Source organism: Crinia signifera, chromosome 1 (genome assembly GCF_055691185.1).
Source record: "Crinia signifera chromosome 1, ASM5569118v1, whole genome shotgun sequence".
NCBI lineage: Eukaryota > Metazoa > Chordata > Amphibia > Anura > Myobatrachidae > Crinia > Crinia signifera.
Genome location: NC_139217.1, coordinates 73,290,223 through 73,315,096, shown reverse-complemented (window position 1 = coordinate 73,315,096; position 24,874 = coordinate 73,290,223). Strand labels below are relative to the sequence as shown.

The 24,874-nt window shown below is 46.2% G+C and overlaps 1 protein-coding gene across 2 annotated transcripts in view; it reads left to right on the top strand.

Moving 5' to 3' along the window:
- LOC146042532 (uncharacterized) overlaps positions 1 to 24,874 on the top strand; it is a 386,937-nt gene that overhangs the window by 69,797 nt on the left and 292,266 nt on the right. For both annotated transcript variants that reach the window (XM_083162688.1, XM_083162613.1), the window contains exons 4-6: positions 4,666 to 4,731; positions 15,012 to 15,110; positions 19,035 to 19,126. In XM_083162688.1, the coding sequence (XP_083018814.1) occupies positions 4,666 to 4,731; positions 15,012 to 15,110; positions 19,035 to 19,126 (257 nt within the window). The remainder of the gene's footprint in view (positions 1 to 4,665; positions 4,732 to 15,011; positions 15,111 to 19,034; positions 19,127 to 24,874) is intronic.

Below are 24,874 nucleotides of genomic sequence, written 5' to 3'. Positions count from 1 at the left end.
CTGTCTGTGGTACTGTGCAGACTGCAGCGGAGGCTGGGAGGAGGTGAATGGATGCCTGTGTGTGGGGGTGCACGGAGGTTGGGGGCAGCCCAGCAGCTTTCCTGGGTGCTGGGCTTGCACCCAGTGTGTAGGTCGGCGTTGTGGGTTTCCCGGCACTTGGGGATGATGTCATCTCCAAGCGCTGGCGTCTCCCCCTGGCATAATCCTGGGGGACGCCGGTGTAAAAGGGAACAACTGCCAGGTCACATGCCGGGTCACATCCATGTACGACCCGGCAGTTCTGGTGTAAAAGTGGTACAGTATAAGAGTGTATGCACTATATCCTTCACCGGGAAATCAAGGGAATACTTGGCAATATGTGGAGTGAGTCATCAAGTCTTGAAAAAGTAGCCCTTGATTTTATTATTTTTATTATTATTATTATTAATGTAATATTTTTTAGAATATAATCATTTTATGTGATTTATGATTAATAAGAAAACCGTCCCTAACCTTCTTTTAATATATAACGCAGCCAGCGCTGGTATACAGGTTGAGTATCCCGTATCCGAGTATCCGTTATCCGAATTATTCCGAAAACCATACATTCCAGAAAGTGAATAAAAAATATTTTTTTTGCTAAAAACTCACTGGGGACATATGTTACAGCACCACTGAGGGAATCATATGTAACTGGCACTATATATGTGCAAGACAATGCTTTATTATTATTATTATTATAATTTTATTTATAAGGCGACACAAGTGTTTCGCAGCGCCGTACAAAGGAACAATACAGGGAGACAAAACTTGGCATAACATTGAATAAATAACAAAAAGACAGTACAAATAAAGAGCACCACAGTTAAATACACATTACAGCTTAAATGTAAGTAGTGAGGACCCAATCAACATACAACTAGAGGCTTGAGGCCAATGATGGAGATGAGTATGCAGACGAAGATGGTCACTGAGTGTTGGAGTAAAGGAGAGCTGTGAGTGAAATGTGAAGAGAAGTGGGCTTTGACAACAGGAGGGAAGAGGGCCCTACTCGGAGGAGCTTACAATCTAGTAGGAAAGAGAGACAGACAGATTACAAGAGGTGCAAACGAGGGGGTGGTGGTTAGATAGCAGGATGTAAACAGGCAAGGGGTCGGAGAACCAGCTGGTTTATGCAGTGGAAGGGTACGCTTTGATGAATAGGTGAGTTTTCAGTGCCCGTTTGAAGCTTTGCAAGGTCGGGGAGAGTCTAATGGAGCGAGGGAGTGCGTTCCACTGAAGGGGTGCAGCACGGGCAAAGTCCTGTACTCTAGCATGGGAAGTAGTGATCAGGGTAGAGGAGAGACGACAGTCGTCAGCTGACCGTAGAGGGCAGGAGGGTGTATGAATGGAGATGAGGTTAGAGATATATGGAGCAATGGAATTAGAGATGGCCCTGTATGTGAGTGTGAGGTGTTTGAAGAGGATTCTGTAGGGGAATGGAAGCCAGTGCAGATTTTGTTGAAGGGGAGTAGCAGAATTAGAGCGGCGGGAGAGGAAGATAAGCCTGGCTGCAGCATTGAGGACAGATTGGAGAGGAGCTAGTTGGGATTGAGCGAGGCCGGTGAGAAGAGCATTACAGTAGTCAAGCCGTGAGATGACCAATGAGTGGATGATCAGCTTAGTTGCACTCTGTGAGAGAAAGGGCCTGATGCGAGCAATGTTGCGTAACTGGAACCGGCAAGAATGGGCCAGGGCTTGGATGTGGGGTGCAAAGGAGAGGGAGGAGTCAAGAGTGACACCCAGGCAGCGGAGTTGGGGAACAGGGGAGATGATGGTGTTGTTAACAGTGATAGAGATATTATTAGGGGGCATAGCTCTGGGTGGGGGAAAGATAATAAGTTTGGTTTTGTCCATATTCAGCTTCAGAAATCGCTCAGACATCCAGGTAGAGATGGCAGCGAGGCAGTTGGAAACTTGAGAGAAAACAGTGGGGGACAGATCAGGAGAGGAGAGGTAGATTTGGGTGTCATCTGCATAGAGGTGATATTGGAAGCCAAAGGAGTTAATGAGTGGAGTTAATGCTTGCTTGGCATTCAAATTCAATATCTGAGATAGTACACAAAATTTTGTTTCATGTTTTGAAACCTTGTTTTTTGAACAAATAAAATGGTACTTGTTTTCTATCTGGGCGCCCACGATTGAAATCGTGGGCATCGGGGGTAAAATCGGGGCCATCGCGGGCATCGCGGCCGATAAAAAATCGGGTGCGATGTGCCAGACGCAATGCCCGCGATTTTCCCATAGAGAACAATGTTAAATGCCTCAATTTACCCGCGATGACCGCGATTTACCATAGGAAACAATGTTAAATGGATCAATTTCCCCAAATTATCATAGGGAACAATGGGAAATGGGGCAAAAACACCCCTGAACATAAAAATGTCCCCCCAAAAGTAGTTGAAGCCACCCCGCCATCAACGTGAACCCGAAGCGTGGCGAGCGCAGCGAGCCCGCGAGGGGCGGCGGTACGCGTCCTCCGACCTTTTCATGCCCTACTATCCACTAGGGCGTGGAGTGAGAATAGAATAGTGTGGCGAGCGCAGCGAGCCACCGAGCCCGAAGCGTGGCGAGCGCAGCGAGCCCCGCGAGGGGACGCGGATACCTTCACAGGTAAACGCGTCCCTTCGCGGGCTTCCCAGGTGTCCGCGTCGCCATGGACACCTGGGAAGCCCGCGAGGGGACGCGTATAACTGTGAAGGTATCCGCGTCCCCTCGCGGGGCTCGCTGCGCTCTCCACGCTTCGGGCTCGGTGGCTCGCTGCGCTCGCCACACTATTCTATTCTCACTCCACGCCCTAGTGGATAGTAGGGCATGAAAAGGTCGGAGGACGCGTACCGCCGCCCCTCGCGGGCTCGCTGCGCTCGCCACGCTTCGGGTTGGCGTGGATCGTGGGGTGGCGTTAAAAATTTGGGAGGACATTTAACGGTTAATTGTGCCATTTGGGCTCTGTAGCCCATTTAACATTGATTCCTATGGCCACATCGGGTCCATTGAGGCATTTAACAGTAAAATCGCGTCGGTCGGGCCATTTAACATTGATTCCTATGGGAAATCGGGTGCATCGCGTCGTGGGCATCGCGGGTACATTTATGGCCGGCCGCGACGCGACCGACGCGATTTCCATGTTTAACATGGGTTTCAATGGGAAATCGCGGGCATCGCGTCGGTCGCGTCGCGGCCAGACATAAATGTACCCGCGATCACCACGACGGGCGCCCAGATAGGAAACAAGTACCAATAAAATATATTTGTGTGTATTTTATGTGGTAATAAAATATATTTGTGTGTATTTTATGTGTTTATACAGCATACATGCAAGATACTTCAAAATACATAATTGAAATATTAAAATATTCCGAAATACGGAATAATCCGTTATCCAAAATTCTCCTGGTCCCGAGCATTTTGGATACGGGATACTCAACCTGTACTAATTTTCTATTTGTTTTTATCATTTATACAGTAACTTACTTTTATCATTTATACAGAAACAAAAACCTGTCACAGTTAAAATACTGTTTCTATGACAATAGGGCATTTTTTTTTTTTATTACGCGGATGCATGTTGTCCCCTTAAGTGAAAACATATGTACAGTAACTTATACTGCTTTCACATTGCCAAAACGTTTAAGACCCGGTATTTTGAAACGGTATGTAAAACGGATCTGAGCCACCAAACCCCTTTCACATTGCAGGTGAAAGCCCGTATATTACCGTTTTAAACTCCTTTCCCACCACACATAAATACGGGGTCTCAAGCAGGTTTGCAGTGTGAAAGCAGGTAGGAGAACAAGACAGACAGTAGCTATAAGACAGCGCAGTGCATGTTTAATGAGCAGGAGCCACTCATTACATATGCGCGTATATAATGAGCGGGTCACGCTCATTACATACGTGCATATGAATGAGACGCTCATTACATATGTGCATATGTAATGAGTGGGACCCAGTCATTAGATATGCGGGTCCCCCTCATGACATATGTGCATATGTAATGATCACCAGCTGATAGCCAGTGCTCACTGCTGCCTGAGTCCCATATACCTGTTCAGAGCCATTCACACTGCATAAAAAAACAGCTCTGAACCGTGTAGGACTCTGCTTTTTACTCGTTTGCAAGTACCGGTTATTTGTAACCGGTAAATGCAGACTGGTGCTTTCACACTGCAGCTCTAACCGTTTTCAAAGGCTAAAAAAAATGGCAGTATGGCCAAAAAATGGCAGTTAAGAGCTACAGTGTTAAAGGGGTATTACTTAGTTTTGTCTACAAAAATCTTTTTTGTGTTTCTAAAAAACATTTTTAAGCATTTGTGCATGAACACAAGTGTGTTAAATAAGGCATGATTTTTTCTTGCAAAAAGATACACAAATCAATTTTTATGCAATGTAATACTTTTCAAACACCCATGAAAATGTTGATTAGGTTACTTTCTAAATAATAGCACAAATTCAATTGATTTTAATGTTAACCTAATTAAAAAAATATATTCTTTCATTCCTCTGTTGAATATGGTTTAATATGTACTGCATAAATGTATCAAGTTTAACATGTAACTCATTTTAATTAATTAAACACATACCCCTCATTTGGGGGGTAAAAGTATTTATTAAATTAAAATAATTTGTTATATTTTATTACCCCAGAACTTTCCAGATAATACATTGTTGGAAAACTTAACCGAATCGGATTTCACAAATCTCCCAGATGTGGTAAGGACAGTTTTTGTTAAAATCTTATATAGGTAGGGGCCTTATTGTTTATTTATTAACCCTTTGAGTGCCAAGGGATTTGTCAAACTATGTGTGAAAATTGCCAAGCAAACTTTTTATTAACCCTTTGATTGCCAACATTGCTGTGAGAGATCCTCAAAATATCCGTTAAAAATGCCAGCGTCGCTCACAGCAACTGTTCTTTTTTTGGGTGCAATATTTACCTAAACTTCAATGAAATGTCTTGGCTGTATTTGTATTTATTTATACTAAAAGAACAGTCGCTGTGAGCGGCTCTGCCATTTTTTATTGAATATTTTGAGGATAGCTCACAGCAACGTTGGCACTCAAAAGGTTAAATACAGTTGCAAGAAAAAGTATGTGAACCCTTTGGAATTACCTGGCTTTCTGCATAAATTGGTCATAAAACACAGTCTGCTTTAAACTAATACCACACAAACAATCATATGTTCTCATGTTTTTTATTGAACACACCATGTAAACATTCACAGTGCAGGGTGGACAAAGTATGTGAACCCTTGAATTTAATAACTGGTTGACCCTCCTTTGGCAGCAACCAAATGTTTCCGATCGTTGCATATCAGACCTGCACAATGGTCAGGAGGAATTTTGGACCATTCCTCTTTACAAAACTGTTTCGGTTCAGCAATATTCTTGGGATATCTGTGAATCGCTCTCTTGAGGTCATGCCACAGCATCTTAATCGGGTTGAGGTCAGGACTCTGACTGGGCTACTCCAGAAGGCGTATTTTCTTTTTTTGAAGCTATTCTGTTGATCTACTTCTGTGCTTTGGGTCTTTGTCCTGTTGCATCACCCATCTTCTGTTGAGCTTCTATTGGTTGACAGATGGCCTTAAGTTCTCTTGCAAAATGTCTTGATAAACTTGGGAATTTATTTTTCCATCGAAAATAGCAATCTATCCAGGCCCTGAGGCAGCAAAGCTGCTCCAAACCATGATGCCCCCTCCACCATTCTTCACAGTTGGGATGAGGTTTTGATGTTGGTGTACTGTGCCTTTTTTTCTCCACACAGAGTTTTGTGTTCCATCCAAACAACTCAACTTTGGTTTCATCTGTCCACAGAATAGTTTGCCAGTAGTGCTCTGGAACATCTAGGTGCTCATTTGCAAACCTCAAACAGCAGCAATTTTTTTGTGGACAGCAGTGGCTTCTTCCGTAGTGTACTCCAATGAACTCCATTCTTGTTTAGTGTTTTATGTACCATAGATTCGTCAACGAGATGTTAGCATGTGCCAGACATTTCTGTAAGTCTTTAACACTTCTTTGTCTCATTGAGCAACTTTACAGTATGGTCACTCCTAGGGAACAGAGTAACAACAGTGCTGAACTTTCTTCATTTACTGTATAGACATTTTGTCTTAACATGGACTGATGAACATCAAGGCATTTAGAGATACTTTTGTAACCCTTTCCAGCTTTATGCAAGTCAACAATTCTTAATCATAGGTCTTCTGAGAGCTCTATTGTGCGAGGCATGGTTCACATCAGGCAATGCTTCTTGAGAATAGCAAACTCAAAACTGGTGTGTGTGTTTTTATAGGGCAAGGCAGCTTTAACCAACACCTTCAATCTTGATTGGACTCCAGGTTGGCTGACTCCTGACTCCAATTAGCTCTTGGAGAAGTCATTAGCCTAGGGCAGGGGTGGCCAAACCTGTCTTCAAGATCTACCATCGGTGCATGTTTTCCAGGCAACCTGTGGATCTATAGTAGGAATGAATGCAGCATGTTTGAAAATGTGACAGTTAGTAATGACTACAGCTGTGCACCAGCTGGGTAACCTGGAAAACGTGGACCGTTGGTAGATCTCGAGGACCGGTTTGGCCACCCCTGGCCTAGGGATTCACATACTTTGTCCACCCTGCACTATGAAAGTTTACATGGTGTGTCCAATAAAAACCCATCTCCCTGAAGCAGAGACGGGCAAGGTACACGTCTCCCGCCTCCCGAAAAACTGAGATGCGCGTGCGTGAGACATGCTTGCGCCTCACAGTCAGATGGAGCGGCGGCTCGCCAGCGGGGATATTCTGGCGAGCTCCGGCGCTGGCTGAGAGGCGCTCCGTCTCTAGATGAAGTTCAGAACACATTTTATGACTAATTTATGTAGAAATCCAAAGGGTTCACATACTTTTTCTTGCAACTGTATCCTTCAATCGTACTATATAAATGGCTTACACTGCTCCTCACCTCTATAGGGTGTTACATATGTAAGCGACCACCATGTGGCACCAAAACTGTTTGCAAATGACACTGTCACATTGAAAACACTGTGACTCAAACAGCAGAGTAGTATAATAGATACACATCACAGGTCAGACTAAAGTGCATCCCAAGCAACAGTCAACACCACATAATTGTCAGGACTGTATTACAGGGAACGCTGCCCATCTCCCTCCAGCTGCTCACAGAAATATATTCACACCCTCTCCTCCTGCTCTGGACTCTGGTCAGTAGAGCTGTTGTGTCTGGCAATTGGCAGCTCTGGAAGGGGTCTCACTGGGTGGGGTCTTGCCTCTCCATCCTGCAGAAAGACAGATACCAGGAGGTAGTCATATGTGAGAGTATGGGATGAGGATACAATCTATCATACAATCTTTAGTTTTGCCTAAATGTGTGACTGAGCTGATCTTTGATATATGCTGTGATCCTTTCATTCTTAGGAAAGAGTGTTGTTGTTTTTTTGGATTCCGCACAAGGTTGATCCCACTCGGAATAGGGGGGTCAAGTGAGACCTACCCTCCCCGTAGTGGGGTTCATAGCCTAAAACCAAATCTCTTAAGGAATTCCAAACCCCTGAAAAGAGAGGGGGGTTCTTGGGCAATAATTTAGAGTTGGTGGTGCTCCCTTGAGTCCGATTGTAACTAGAACTGTGTGGAGAAGGAAAGAGGACTCTTTTTGTGGGGCACTCTTGAAATATGTGGTTTTAAATATTAAAACTTAACTTTTAATAGTATTTTTTAAGATAATGGGTACTAACGTAGCCTGTATAATAAACAAAAATATATAACATAGCAGTGAGCTGTTAATAAATAAGCTATGCTATTTGAAATATGGTCCCAGTGGGATCAGGAGCGTGTAATGTTGTCACTTCCTATTAAGGTAAGGATGTGTGCCCAGCAATATTTAGCTGTGACTCGTTAGAGGCAAAATATGATACTGTAGTTATTTTAGTAAGGTAGGTGAGGGGTTATTTTCCCTGTTAATGTAGAGGCCGCGTATTCATTGACAATGTGTCCTAATTCTGCACGGGATAGAGAGATAGTTGACAAAGTGTCTTGGTTCTGCGCTGGATAGAGAAATAATAACTCTGGTGTACAAATAGGTTACTGTTGACAGGTAATAATTGTCATACTAAAATGTTGGCGCCCAGTTCAAGATGTATTGTTTAACCAAACAAAACAAAGGTATCTGCTGCTTTTAATTGGCAGGAGATGTTGCTTTAGATAGAACAATGTGTTGGGAGAAAGTTAAGCAGGTGTCCCATGTTGCTTAGCAGAGTTTCTCCGAATTAGCAGCCGTCAAAGGTATTGTCACCGTACAAGCATACAATATTACAAGAATAGGAATGGTTATATGAAAAGTTCCACCCGTAGAGGTGTTAGAGGAAGGTTTAGGCAAGTAATAATCTAGCCAAACAACTCCTGATCCCCAGCCATCAGAAGTATAGACACATTGTAGACATGCATTGTCCAGTTACAATCAATACATGCATGTATGTATGCATGCATGTTCAGCAGACCACGCGTGCGCAGGTGTCCTGTCACTGATGCATCATGCGATACGATCTTGGCAGCTAAGACTTCGTCAAGATCACATGACAAATGCATGTCTCACGCTGCTCCTAAAGTAAATTCAAACAATTAAAGTGTTTAAAAGTAATATTAAAGCAAACTAAAAATAGGGTCCAACATACAGCCTGATTCAGACTTGATCAGATAGGGATGAATTTGGCTCCCTTTCCGATGGTGGGGGTCTGCGCATGTGCAGACCCAATGTGCGAACACCTTCAGCGAGTATCACACTCCCCGAAGCATTCGCACTGACAGGGAAAGAACACGGGGTGGCAGCTTGGGAACCTCCAGCATTTTATAGGCATCCCCTGGGAACACAGGCGAGGCGTTGCCACATGACATGTGCGCTTAGACTGTTATTTCCGGGGGAGAATGATTTATTTTGGCATGCTAGTGAGGGGACGGGGGAGAGGGGGGGGGGAATGTGCAGGTGGGTGGTGCTTACCTGATCGCTAGGCTGCACAGTCTAGAGATCAGGTCTGAATCATGCCCATAATCTTACTCAACTTACTTCATTGGGTCGACACCATTAGGTCGACATCATTATAAAGAGAGGAGGGTGATCTACTGCGCTCACTCAAGTATTTGTATGTTTTAGGGGCGCTGCTCTAGCCGATAAGGGTTTCCCACTCCCTTTTGATATATTGAGTGTTTCTTGTTTGGGCGGGCTTGAGCGCTGCCTCTGTATGGGGTGAGTGTTTGAATTCAATGTGAATTTAGAACAAAAGTGGGGATAAGGTGTTGTGGTTGATGCGCTGTTGTGTGTGAGGAATAAAAGAAAAAAGAAAAGAGGGTTTGTGTGGATGATTGTATTTTATTTAATTACAATATGGTGTGAACCATTGACAAAAGGTTTGTTCTTGGGGTTGTTTGTGTAATTGGTGTTTTGATGTACACCTACTGGGGTCCCCTGTTAAGGGAATTTTTCAGAGCCGTTTCACCTTCAGGAGATCCCTGACAGGGGTTCAGGTAACCCTTTTAGTGTTCCTTTGACCTCCGTAGGTCCCTTAATGTGGGATCTACGGTCTCCCTTAGTGATGTGCAATGAAAAACATTTATCAAGTTTGGTGTTCAGAAAGGAGCCTGTGTAGGTTTAAGGCAGTTCATAGAACTCCTTTACAATCCCATAGGCTTGATGGCCTATTCCCTTTCTCTCCTCCGTGCATGGAGGATTGTATAGAATCTGTATTGTCTCCACTGGATTGTGGTAAGAGTATTGGGTCTATCTTGTTGCACTGAGTCGGAGAGAGCCTATGGAGGCTTCAGGTGATCTTCTAGACCAAAAATGTTGCTACTATTTATTATGCCACCTAAGTGGAATAATATAACAGGTGCTTTGAGGTGAGTGGTTTGGCAAGCTGCTACCACCGTGGGGAGGTCAGCCCCCAAAAAAGAGACAAGAAGCAAACAGTAGAGTGGTGGAGCTACTGTTTGCTTCTGATCTTCTAGACCACTTTACAATCTCATAGGTATATGCCTATGTACTCTCCTCCTCAGATTATGTCTCAGTACAGTAAGCGGCTCAGCCTGTGTCACAGGTGCACTGTATGTTTGGGTTCACACTCACGCTTTGCTGGTCTGACTTTCTGCGGTGTATCCTGATCATCAGTGCTCGTTTTTAGGGGAGCTGTGCTGTTCCTGCCGCCGGAGCTTCTGCACAGCGGCGTTCAGACTCCCGGTGTGCTTCCTGATGACGTCACCCGGTACTTGGAGCTTGTCGGGGAGCTCCGTGTCTGGCTGCTTGTGTTGCGGCCCTTCTCCCTGTTGGTGCGGGAAAGGTCTGATTGAGTGTGTGCGATGTCACCTACATGTTTCGGCTTCAGAAAGCCTTTTTCAAGGATCCTCGCTACCCCTACTGACAAGAAAAGGGTCCTCGCCAGACAGACAGATAAGTACTGGTATACATCGACTTGGTACTGTCGTCTGACATTTTGCACTGTGTTGTAAACATGACAGAAAGGCATTCTGCTGTTATGGGGGAGGGAGCCCTTACCACATTGAATAATTGCAAATTCTGAACAGACGACTCAAGGGGATATTTGTCCTGTGTGTGAAGCTGTACCCAGAGGAGCACAAGCTCAGAGGGTGGAACAGCCTGAACCTGCGTGGGCTGTGGCCCTGGGCAGGTCTGTAACTGTTTTTAGCTGGTAAAATCTCCTAGACCATTGTCATCCTCTCAGCAACCCATGCTGGAGGAACATGTCAAATTATGGGAAAAGGTTCCCTTGGTAGATGCATCGGTAGCTCAGTTGTCAAAAGCTACCGTGCTGCCTTTTGCAAGGCGGTGCTGCATTTAAAGACCCTGTAGACAAAAAGTTAGAGGGCTGCCTTGATAATCTCTGGCCTGGAAAGGGAGGAGTTTCTGGCCTCAGAGATATCAGAGGTACCTACCTGCACATCCCGATCTGACCGCCCCATCAGGCATACCTGCAGTTTACCCTGCAGGAGGATCATTACCAGCTCCATGCCCTCCCTTTCGGGCTGTCCACAGCACCGAGGGTGTTCACAACGTAATGGTGGAGATGCTGCTGCTGCTGTGGCTGCAGTGAATCAACATCATCCTTTACCTGGATGATCTCCTCTTAAAGGCAGGGTCCAGAGAACAGCTGTCAGCCAGCATTTCTCAGACCACTCAGCTATTGTTCCAACTTGTGTGGCTTCTAAATTATCAGAAGTCTCACCTGCTTCCTAAACAGAGGCTTCTCTTTCTGGGGATGATTCTGGACACAGTAGCCCAGAGGATCTTCCTTCCGCCGCACAAAGCGACGACCATTTAGGAATTGGTCAGGGAGGTACCGACTCCGAACCAGGTCTCCGTACATCTCTGTATTCGCCTGTTTGGAAAGTTGGTGGCATCCTATGAGGCCATCTAATACAGGCCATGCCAGGAGTTTTCAATTGGATCTCCTGTGCAAATGATCGGGTTCCCACCTACACATGCATTGGCTGATAAGGTTATACCCTTGGGCCAGAGTTTCTCTGGTGTGGTGGCTTCAGTTGTCTCACCTGTTGGAGGGATGACAGTTCAGGATCCAACATTGGGTCCTTTTAATGACAGATGTGAGCCTAAGGGGCTGGGGAGCTGTAACCCGGGGTACTGTGTCAGGGTAGGTGATCAAGCCACAAGTCTCTCCTTCCAAACAATATCCTGGAACTTTACAAGGCTATAATTCAGGCCTCACATCTGCTCCTAAATCAGGAGATTCAGGTTCAGTCCGACATTGCTACGACTGTAGCACATGTCACTCGTCAAGGAGGGACAAAAAGCCGGGCCTGCATACAGGAGGTCTCCACGATCTTCCTCTGAGCAGAAAAGCATGCAAGGGCCATATCGGCTGTTTTCATTCCAGGCACAGAAAACTGGGAGGCAGACTTTCTCAATCGCAAAGACCTACACCCGGGGGAGTGAAGTCTCCACCCACAGGTGTTCCAGCTGATCACGGGCTGGTGGGGTTGTCCAGACGTAGATCTGATGGTATCCCAGCTCAACAAGAAGCTGCAGCTTTACTGTGCCAGGACCAGCTTTGGTCATACCAGCTGGTATACTTATTCCCTCAAATTCTGTTGCTGTCCCGAGTACTTCACAAGATCAGGAGGGAAAGGGTGCAAGCAATTCTGATTGCCCCGGACTGTCCACAAAGGGATTGGTACGCTGATCTGGCCTCTTCTGCTGAGAAGGGATTGAGCAGGAGTATCAATGGTGGAACACTGGTGACTTGGGGAATTCGATGGTGGAACACCAATGACGCGGGGATATCGATGGCGGGACATCGATGTTGGAACACCAATGGAGCTTGGGATCGATGGTGGAACACCGATGGCGTGGCAATATCAATGGCGGAACACCGATGGAGCTTGGGATCAATGGTGTGGAGCTATCGATGGTGGAACACCAATGAAGCTTGGCTAGCTGCACGCTGGAATAACACAGGTCCTTGGAAGCAGTAGAGTTCACTGGAGCAGGAAACCTGGAAGCAGCTAGAGACAGATGGAGAGTACAATGCAGATAACAGGAGTGTCTGGAATTAGGTGGAGCTGAACTGGTTTATACCAGCAATACTGGTAGGTGCAAGAGAAATTTAGCCAGAGTCTTGTGAGCAAATACACAGATAGCAGCTATACTGCAGATATCATTGAACTGTCAATTTCACAGGTCTCAACCCAGTATTACTATAGAAGCCAGTGTGCGGTGATTGGTTGGGCAATTAGCAGGACAGGAGGACGCTCAGGATTGGCTGTGATCAAAGAGTTGACTGAAATGGACATGGCTGCCATGTCCAAGGAAGCTGGTAAACAGTATGAGACCAAAACCATGTTCTGTACAATGATAATGGCAGTGGCACGGAGGCCATTGGAGACTGGAGCTGACAGGCAGACATGACAGGCAGGGATTGCTGCAGCGTCAGGTGACCTCTGTAGAGACACTATAGAGGTAAGAATATACAGTACATACAACTTATTACCTGGATCGTGACAACAATGGACCTCTATGTAATTTTTTACCCTGTATTTCTGTAACCAGGACCGGCTCAATTTATTTATTTATTTACAGTTTCTTATCAATGAGCCCAAGGCTCTTTTTTTTTTCATTTGTTTATTTTTTTACTATTTTACACAGAGAAACCTGCATCCCGATCCGTGCAGGCTTCAGCCAAATACGGCTGAATAATGAGGAGTAATTTCCAGTCATATTTTCGGCTGCATTACCGGCTGTAATCAGTCCTACGAATGATAGTAAATGAGCACACCATAGAAATCATGGCCATTTACAGCCGTGTTCTATCGATGGTGTATTCATTTGTAAACCCAAATTCAGCTGACCTTGCCGTAGATATAAGTACGGCAAATTAACTGAATTCAGCTCATGGCAAATTAGCTAAATCTAATTTTCAGGATGTATTTCACATGGGTATGAAAATGTGTGTTCACACCCATTTGATTATCTGCCTAAACAGTTTAGTTGTGCCTCAGTTGGAGCACAGAAAGGCGCGTTGAGACATGACAACATACAGATGGAGCCCCTCTCATGCTTTGCCGGCGCTCGACAGAACATCCCCGTTGGCGGGCGGAGAGGGACTCCATCAGACTTGAGCGCGTGTGCGTCTCACACGCACGCGTGTCCCAGTTTCTCAGCGGCTGGGTGGCGTGACCCTGCCCGTCTCCACTTCTGGGAGACAAGCAGGGTTGGGGGGGTTCGGGTTGGCGGTGGGGACCGGCGATGGCGGCGGGGTGCTCCATTGGAATGGGGCGCATGTGCGTCTCGACGGCCGGCTCCATCTGTATACAGCACGCAATACACATCCCCACCGCTGGGTAGCTAATGCTCCACTAATCCAGTACTGTAGAGTGAATAGTGTTTCTCGATGGCAGTAGTCCATTTCTATGGAGATTTCCTTAAGTGTTAACATGTTATGGTGGGGTACCCCATACTGCTCATACCTCCCGCTCTGACTTATTTTTATCCACTCTGTTACCCCCTACACACTTTGCTGATCTCTCCTGCCCCTCTATAGGTGCGTACACACGGGCTAAAATCACTGGCAATATGGTTGCTGAGCGACCAAATTGCCAGCGATAGGAGCGCGCTCCCATTTTCGGTACCCTAATGGTCGCTGGTCGGAGGACCTTGCTCCTCCGACCAGCGACTTCCCCCTGCCTCTTCTCCCGGCAGTATGTAATTTTCATCAGCGACCATCTCTGGTCGCTGATGAAAATGGGAAACTGAGCAATATGATTGCTGAGCAATACATTGCTAGCAATATATTGCCAGCGATCATATTGCTCCGTTTGTACACAGTGTTTCTCTGCTCTGTCCAGTCCCGCCCTCACTGAATGTGCCCATACATATTGGTTCAATCCCCACAATCCCCTGATGGTCGAGTGGGGGATCAGGAATAGTAAACGTGTAAGAATCCTGGGGTGGGGATCAGCTAATCTGTTAAAGTGTACCTTAAGTCTCATCCCTGCTCATTCCCACCCTCATTTTAACTCCCTACCTGGCACCGTAGCGGATTCTTCTCTGGTACATCTCCCTAGCAGTGGGAACCATTTGATAAATTGCACTTCCTTAATCATGATGGAAACACCACCCCAAACAGAATTATATACATATTAACCCCTTGCCAAGGCAAATTATCAAAATAGGTGTGCAAATTGGCAAGCAAAACATTTTTATTCATCATAATAACCTGTAATGTTTACCTGATATATGAAATATATAATTTTTTACAAAACATTTTTTATTTAAATTTACATTACAAATGTGAGCGACGCTGGTATTTTTAGTGGATATTTTGCGTATCTCTCACAGAGATTTTTGCATTCAAAGGGTTGAGCAGGATACTCATTGTACCAACAAAACTTCTAATAATTCTACTGTATTAGGAAAGTCTAAATCAATTTCTGTATTTATAATATCTGAATCCTAATACTTTTTCTCATGTTGTAGGTGAAAGACTTCATTAAATCAGTTGAAGACAAGAGAGAGAATTTCAAAACATTAATGCAGAGTGTTTGTCACCATCCACAAGATGTCATGGAAGAAAAGGTATAACAGAGACAGGTTAATTATTAATATTTCCTAGCAATAATATGAAATACAGAATGTCAATAATGTGGTGGAATGGGTTTGGCACATGGTGGCCATTTTGAATTTAAATAATGGCGCTTCTGAAAGCAACACCACCAAACATCCCTCCGCCCTCCCTCCCCACCTACCACACCATACATCATAAAAATAAAACCATGAATTTTTGTTAAGTTGTATTATGTTAAAAAAGTCTGATTTAGTGATCATAAACATGTTTTGTTCTGAATAAACAGAGGACCCCGAAAAATTACAGTCACCCGTAGAATGGAAACTTGCCCCAGTTCATCATAGATGTATGGGAACCTTTAGGTTTGTAAAGGGAATGGGAACACATTAATACATTTATAGATTCCCCAATCTGAACCCATACATTACAGATATTTTCTGCTGATTGTTACCATACACCAGCAGTCTGCCACCCCAATTGCACTGTGAAATTAAACATGTTGAAAAACCTGATTTAACGCTCCCAACCGATTTTTTTTTATTTTTAGATTTGATCTGTAAACCCCATACATTGCAGATTTATTTACACAATCATCGGCAAAATGTCACTCTGGCAGAGTGACCCAGGCCGGGCCGGTCTGTTGCGGGATACGGTCACTAGGTCTCCAGTAACTAGGTCAACATGACTGAAACTCAACATGGGTTAGGTCGACAGGTTATTAGAGGTTACATGGGGGAGGTTGACAGTCAAAAGATCGACATAAGGTTTTTCACAGGGTTTTTTTTGGGAGCCGACATGTGCCGACGACAGGCGGTATTTCATGCCCTACCATCCACTAGCATCCATCCACAAAGCATGGCGAGCGGACCCGGTGCTTTGTTTCAGTGTCCATGTTGAAATTCGTGTCTGTGTTGAAATTCGGGACAAAAATAAGTGAAAAACCCCATGTCGACCTTTTGTCGACCTAACCCATGTTCTAGTTACTGTCTATCCAATGATCCCATTCCCCTGTTGCACAATCCACCTTCCGGCCAAGGGTCGCCGTCTGCCTTCATGTAAGAAAGAACCAGGAGGGAGGAGGGGCCCTTCCTATTTTATCAGTCCCGGTCCCCACAATTTCTGATGGCAGCCCTGGGTGGGTCACACTAGTGATCCAGACCTAATGCTGAACAGTACAGCCTATTCTGCAAATTATAGGGGACATATGTTATTTTTGTTTGATTGGGTTTTTTAATTTTTTTCACTGCTTTGGAACAGGCCAAATAGCGGTTATTATCTTTCTTGCTAGCCAGAGACACTTTTTTGGAGTGACATGTGTACTTGGCACATATTACATATGGGGCGGTATTCAACGTGAATACCTGCGAGGTGCAGCGAATCCTTTTTAGGATTCGCTGCACATTCGCCACGTTCCGGAGCCAGCAGGCTCCGGTATTCAATGGGCGGTATTCAATGTGAATACCTGCGAGGTGCAGCGAATCCTTTTTAGGATTCGCTGCACATTCGCCACGTTCCGGAGCCAGGGGGCTCCGGTATTCAACGTGTCAGGGGCTCGCTGCCCCTGACAGGCGAATATGAGCTCCTGCGGCGATTGCCGCAGGGAGCCTGAGGAGGGTGCCAGGCAGAGAGATGGAAGTCTCTCTGCCTGCCCCTGAACGTTTGTGGGGGGCAGGTGGGCTCCCCGGGTGCCAGGCAGCACAGGCTGCCCCCCGGGGGTGCCAGCAGGGGGCCGCGTATATTCACTATACCCGATCTAACATCGGGTGCAGTGAATATATGAATATGTAATGAGCGGCTCGGCTCCGGCGCCCCCTGCTGGCTGCTGTGTAAAAAAATTAAATTAAATTAAAATTAAATATATATTCATGTGCTTACAGCACATGAATAAAAGTAGCATGCCCCTCCTCAGAATAAAATTCCTGATTTTTAGACACCAAATGTAAAAAACAAAACACTTTATTTCAAAAGTTCACATTCCACTTCACCATAAAAAGATAGCGATTGCTACTCGGTGAATCATGGTGAAAAAAACCTTGAAATGTATTCGCCATGTGGTCATTGAATAGGGTGATTCACCGTTTTAGTCAGAAATTCGCCAAACAGCACAAATTCGCCATAAAAACCTGGTGAATCAGGCTCATTGAATACCGCCCATGGTCGTTTGTATCATACACTGACTGCAGTTATGTATTTTAAAACAAAGGTTTTATTGTACTTTTTGGTGCCAATTTGTCAGTTTACCCTTATTGATGTTCTGATAAAATGTTTTTCATACTGGGCCAAATGTAACAGAGGCCCTTATTCTGGTTGGTGCGGTAATATCCGCGTGCGTTCGTGCCGCCGATGTTTTGTGTCTGCGCATGTGCAGAGGCGTCTCTGCGCATGTGCGAGCGGGGCGTACGGCCAAATTCCGGATGAAATGTGTACACTACGAACAGGGGGTGGAGAGGGGCGTGAAGGGCTATTTGGGCTCATTACCATATGCATACGCCCCGCGTTTCATGGGCGTTCCCATGCAAACGCTGGGCGTACGTATGGTAATGCAGTTGTGACGCACGTGTAGGGGGCGGACATATGACATCGCCGGATGTCAGCTGCCCGCCCAGATCCCTGCTTTTGCACGGAAAAATGTCCGTGTGGTCTGAGGTTGCGGGAGCTGGTGGACCACTCGGTCCTGCATTCGATGGTCTGCGACCATCGAATGATGGGGGAGGTTCCCTGAGATGGAGGAGGCGTCTTCCATGAAAAATACACGTGCGGTCCGTTCGGCCAGCTTCTTACCGCGTACGGACGGAGTTGCCGATCCGTATGGAAGGCGGGGTTTCGCACGCACGGTCCTGGCCGCCTATTCGGATCCGGCCGCACCGATCAGAATAAAGGCCAGAGTGAGAGAATCAGAAAGTAATAGATTTTGGGCGAGTTTTTCCAAATTTCTTTTTGGAAGCGTTGATCAATTACATGGCAAAATCGGGATGCAGTTAATATCCCGGCGGTCGGGATCCCGGCGTTCAGAATCCCGACCCCGGAATCCCGACCGACGAAATGCCGACACATTCTCCCTCCTGGGGTGTCCACGACACCCCTGGAGGGAGAATAAATTAGTGTGCCGAGCGTAGCGAGGCACCGGGCCCGCTGCGTGGCGAGCGCAGCGAGCCCGCAAGGGGGATCGATCCACGTCCCCCCCTTGTCGGCATTTCGGCTGTCGGGATTCTGAACGCCGGGATCCCGACCGCCGGGATTCAATACTGAATCCAGCAAAATCAACCTGTTTTTTTCAGTGTAAATGATTGCTGCTTTTAAAAGAATGGGAAAACTCTCCTAAAATCTTTCACTTTCTAATTCTCACACCCTGGTATGTTTGGCCCACTGTATCATTTCTTTTTACAATAAATATGCAGCTATATGTTTTTTAAATGTGCTGGTAAAATTAAAAGATTTGAGGTTTCCCAACCTAAAACAATGTAAAATAACACAACAAAGGGGCTGATTAATTTTTGTACAACTCCAATGTTTTCGCAAATGACCAATGTATTTTTTACTGTGCATGCGTCTAAAGGCCCATACACACTGAGTGACTTGGAGCTGAAAGCCGCTCAAAACAGTAAGTTTGAGCGGCTTTCAGCTCAAAGCCGCCCAGTGTGTATGCCCCGGCGATGAGTGGTGATTGCTTCTGCACGATCCCACATCATCTCTGGGTAAGCCGCTCAGTGCATACTTTCCCCGCAGAGATGACAGTGGTCATCGCTGTCCATACATGCTGGACATAATCGCCCAGTGTGTATGGAGCTTAAGTCACACACAGTTAATACGAAATTCCATTTTACACAAAGCTGTAGTAGTGGCGGAATATGGAATATGTGTAATTTATCACAGTATGTGTTTAAATGAAAAAATCTGATTCAACAATTATAACAGTGTTGTTTTTCTTTTTGTAGAACATTGAGGCATCACTGAAATCGCTTTCAAGCATCCAAAGTTACTTTTCTAGAAACAACAGATTTGGCATAGACCCCTATTTTCTCCCACAGTACGTTCAGATTCTTACTACATTTGCAAAATAAAAAAAGGTCTTGTTTATGTACAAGTGTAATAATATCTACTTTACTAGACTCCATAGCGGGTGCGGTATAACACATCGACAGCCGGAATTCTGACAGTCATTCGCCCGACTGCCGGGACTCAGATAGCGGGGCGAGAGAAACTAACTGTGCTCACGCTGCGCTTGCCACCCTGCGGCACAGTTGCTCGCTGCACTCGCCACCTATTCTATTCTCCCTCTATGGAAGTCATGGACCCCCACAAGGGAGAATAGCCGATGCCTGTCTGTCGGAATCCCGACTGTCGTTCAGTCATTCGGCACCCCTCCGTAGCATGGTGGGCCCTTTTGTCTGCTAAATCTGAAAAGTCTACTTCTGCATATGCAGTGTTTGCAAACAATGGTGTCATATTTTTGTTGTTGCACCTGTTATTACTAAACTGTAATAGCAATCGTTCATATTTCCCTAATTGTGGTATTGGAAATCTGGGTACGAGAAGCAGCAAAATATTGAGGTTAAAAAATTATAGCACAAACACAGACATACTGTTTACACATACATGGGGGTTATTAGCTGCGAATTCACAGCCTTGCGAGTCCAACAGACGCCGCCCTGCGAATGCTGGTATGCTCGACCCCCTTGCATGCCTTGTATGCTTGCACGGCTGCTAATGGATGTTTTATTTAAACATCCATTCACAGGCTATGGGGGAACACCCACATCATTCGATGGTTGCTGACCTGGTGCCCACTTCACCGGGCGATTTCCATGGGAACGCCCAGCATTTTCATGGGAACGTCCATGAAATGCTGGGCATTTCCATGGGCGGGATTATACACCGCTGCCCCACTCCCCCGCCCGCAATGTTGGGTGCGTGCACCAAGTGAACAGTCTGTTCGCAGTGGACATACGCACAAGGTGTATGCACATGTACATTCAGTACACCCACCATCGATCCCCGCGCGAACGGGCTGGTCCATGCATACGGACCAGAATAATTGCCATGGTGCTCAAAGGTGAAAGTAAGGGGGTCATTCTTGTTCATTCGCTCTACGGGCGTTCACACAAGGGAGTGATGTTTTGTTTTGCGCATGCGTATAATGATTTATGTGCATGTGAAGGTGACTTGGCGCCTTGCATAGTCGTTGGCCCGTTTATGCAGAGCAGTGCAGGCGAGGGGCATGGGGCGCCATGAAAATGCTAGGCGTTCCCATGAGAATGCGGGCCGGCGGAGGTGGGTGGCCAGAAGCCCGCAAATATAAGTCAGTCTCCACTGACTTAAATTTGCGTGCCCTGTAGAAATCATTGCGTGCCCTGAGAAATAAGTAGATGGTCGGTACCTGCCCCGCCTGTGCTGCTGCTGCTGTGCAGCTGACTGAAGCAGTGATCACGAAAACCCCCAAAAATTGTGGGTCCCTGGTACCCCTCACAAAATTGGGGTCCTACCTGACCTTTTCTGGGTCCCAACAGAATAAAGTCTCCTCTCCCCTTCTCCCCAGCATGGCACATGTGGGCCTGGGGGGTTGGGGGTGGGGGTAAATATTGGCCCACTCGCATAAAGATACATATATACTAAAAAAGTTGTAATTCTGAAAATAGGGACAGTGTGCGGCAAAGGTGCTCTCCAAAAATGTAGTGCATGTTTTTTTAAGGGGGCGTGCCCGGGTCGCCGCGTCACAAATGAGGGCGTGCCTGGGTCGCCGCGTCACAAATGGGGGCGTGCCCGGGTCGCCGCCTCACAAATGGGGGCATGCCCGTGCCGCCGTGTCACTAAAGGGGGCGTGCCCGGGCCGCCGCATCACTGAAGGGGGCTTGCCCGGCCATGACTACGTCCCTGAGCTGCCGGGAAAGCGTCGTGCACCTGAATCTACACGGCGCTGGGCTTCACCGGTGCACTCCGGCGGGACAGGCAGCAGGCTGTTTTAGCGGGACGCTGCTAGAGGGGCAGGACGCATTTTGCCCTTTAAAAATCGGGCAGGGCGCAGCACCCCGCTAAAACAGCCTAGCGGGAACACTACACATAATAGTACCAATTCACATTACACCACACACCGTAACGCCCAATACATATTATAGCAAACACCGTTATGCCCAGTACATATTATAGCACACACCATTGTGCCCAGTACACATTATAGCACACACTGTTATGCCCAGTAAACATTATAGCACACACTGTTATTCCCAGTACACATTATAGCACACACTGTTTTTCCCAGTACACATTATAGCACACATGGTTATGCCCAGTACACATTATAGCACACACTGTAATGCCTAGTATATATTATAGCACATAAGTGGTAAGGTAAGTGCTATTACCTACATTCTTGTTGCCAGGGGTTATATGCTTCTTGCAGGGGTTACATGCTGGTTGCCACAGGGGGGGACATTTTATGCTGGTTGCCACAAGGGGGGGGGGGGGGGATTTTATGCTCGTTGCCCAGGGGGCTGGAAAAGCTGAAATGCCGTTCAGCAAAGTAGGTGAGCGGTGTGTCTGCATGGCGGGGGACTGGATGTGATTGCAATAGCTGACACGCTGCTCTGAGTTGAGCAGTGTGTCAGCTCTTCCAGCCGCATCCAGTCCCCCGCCGCACTGACAGCCTGCTCACCTCTTCTGCTGAGAGCGGTTGTCAGCTGTTACAGTCGAATCCCGTCTCTGGTAATGGGCATTATGGCGTGTGGCATAATATGTAATGGGCATCACAGTGTGTGGTATAATGTGTTATGGGCATTACGGTGTGTGGCAGAATATGTAATGGGCATTACGGCATACCTCCCAACTGTCACGATTTTAGAGGGACAGTCCCGATTTTCGGGTCCTGTCCCGCTGTCCCACCCGCGGCAGGCATTGTCCCGCTGCGGGGGGTGGCAGTTGGGAGACCCCCCGCAGAATAGTCTATTCTCGTATGAAAATGAGGTCGCGGCTAATTAGCATAAGCCGTGCCCTCATTTGCATACGCCCCGCCCCCTTTACGGCCGCGCGAGTGTCCCTATTTCTACAGATCAAAAGTTGGGAGGTATGATTACGGTGTGTGGCATAATGTGTAATATGCAATACAGTTAAACAGTGTATATTGATTTAAGTAGCCTGGCACTGTTTGGGCTTGGGGTGTGTTTTGTGAGGCTTACTGGGTCACTGTGTGGGCCTTCATGTTTGTGTCACTGTGAGGCCTTCAGCCAGCCAATTTAAGCATAGGAGGACAGCAACCATTCCTGTGGTATCCAATGTCTAGACAAGCAGGTTGCAAAAGTGGGGTGTAAGGTAATTTTTTTCTTGCTTGGCCATGCCTTTTTTTCCTTGGAAGGCAACACAACTTTGTAATTAGGCCACACCCCTTTTCGCACGCATCTTCAGTTTACACAATTTATTTGGCTACAAATTGTCTGGGGCATATTTTTATTGTTCGTACTGGGAGCTGAAACGTCTTGAAACGGTCCTTATTCTCCTCATCCACTCAACTAAGTGCTTAGAGGTTAATATCAGCATTGTTTCTCTGGTCAGTTTTTGTGCAGTTTTTTTTGTAGTCTAACATACTACAGCCTTCAAAGGGTGTACTTAAGGGTAACCCTTAGGTGATACCCATTAACACACACCTTAGCTGTTTGAAGATATTTGTGATCCTTCACCAATATCCACAAGTGGTGTTTTGGGATTTTTCTATACCCTAGAGGTTCATACACTAATATCCAGTCTTCTCACCTTGCTTCCAATGTTAAGTGTCCCAGTTATTTTATTATTTATGTCCCCTTAGCTCATGTCTTCATAATCCCCATAGATAATGACACGCACAACTGAATTGCTCTAAAGGGGTCACAGTCAATTTATTAATTAAATTGAAATTGTCCTTAAGGGTGGCCAGAAGAAGCAGTGCGTACCCTCGGTAACAGCCTTGCATTGATATTTGATTTATTAAACGGGATGGAATTCCTTCCACCCCTGCACAATTTTGTTGAGCGTTACTCCCCTTCACTTTGGCATAGCACTGGCCCCTCTTCAAAGATGGCAGATAATCGATGCCTTGCCACGTGATAAAGCCCCTGGCCCTGACGGATACCCTTCTAATTTCTATAAATGTTTCAAGACTGACCTAGCTCCTATAGTACTTAGAGTTTTCAACGGAGCCTCAGAATACAAAAGCTTTCCAAAAGAAATGCTTGAAGCCGGGATTGTAGCAATCCCTAAACTGGGTAAACCCCCCACAGCAGTACAGAACTTCCGCCCCATAGCATTATTGAACACCGACCTCAAACTCTATGCAAAATTGATAGCAAACCGTTGATCCCCTCTGCTTCCCTCTCTCGTAAACTGAACACATCCAAGACAGAGGCCCTCCATTTAAACGCCCCCCCGGAGGTTGTGGCCCTACTAAAAGACAAATACCGTTAGGCCTGGCAACCAAGGTCTATTAAATACCTGGGGGTGAATGTGACTAGGGACAGCAACATATATGACTGTAACCTTAAACCATTACTTAATTCCTTTGAAAAACTTATTTCAGAGTGGTCTCTCCATGAGATCTCCTGGATGGGCCGGATTACGGCCTCTAAGATGGTCCTTTTGCCCAAGCTCATGTACATCTTTCAGGCCATCCAAAGAAACCCCCCAAAATTCTTATCTCTAAATTCAATACCCTGTTTTCTAAATATATTTGGAAGGGTTCTAGGCCTCGAATAGCTAGGAAGACCCTTACACTTCCCAAGTGCTCTGGCGGCGTTGCCTACCCAGATATCGATAGCTACCAAATGGCATGTTTACTCAGCCAGGCCAGAGACTGGTTTAATTCTCACTACCCTAAGCCTTGGGTAATTATAAAACGCTCTTTCTTACCCAAAGTCCATCTTACCGATCTTTTTTCGATCCCCTCATATGCATTCCCAACTTGGTCTTGCCCAGGAGCGGCTATTAGAGCTACAATCTCTGTCTGGCATAGAACTATCTTAGATGACGACGCTGTCTCCCTACCAGGTCCCGACTTACCACAAAAATCCATAGCCAAGCTAATTCTTAACCTACAGTTGGACTCCTGGGCTGCCATTGGCCTTACATCCCTGAAACAACTATTTCCCAAAGGCACTCTCTTACAATTCTCCACTCTTCAGACACAGCATGGGGTCCCTTAGCAAGATTTCTACAAATTTCTTCAGATTCGTCACTGGTTATCCGGAGCTTTTAAATCTCCATACGGGGTCCCATCCTCCCTAGAATTTTGCTTGCTAGACTGTCTTCCCCATTACATAAAGGAGAGATCTCCAGATGGTATGAGTATCAAATAACAAAATTAAAAAAAGGGAAACTACCAGCCCATATCAAATGGGAATTAGACTTATCTACCACTTTCACTGAGGAGGAATGGGATTCTATCTCCTATTCCGGTTTTAAAATGTCAAAATGTCTCCAACATTTGGAAATGTTCTATAACTTATGCCAGAGGGCATACTTCACCCCTGAGTGGCTGTCAGGTTCTGGGTCTGCTGTGTTCCCGACCCTGACCGTGGTGGACCAGTGGAGGGCGCTGTGTAGCGGAAGGCCGGAGGCCTGATGAATGACATGCACAGAGGCACTGCCTTGCGTACCAGAGTGTTGGCTGAAACCAAAAACAGAGGCGCGGAGTCTAACCTGCCAGCGGTATTCACCAGAGACCCCCGCAAGGGGATATGGACTTCGCTGCGTCTGACAGGCAGGTCGCGGCCCTCTGCCCTGGTCCTCTGGACGTAGGCTGAGAGTGGTAGTGATA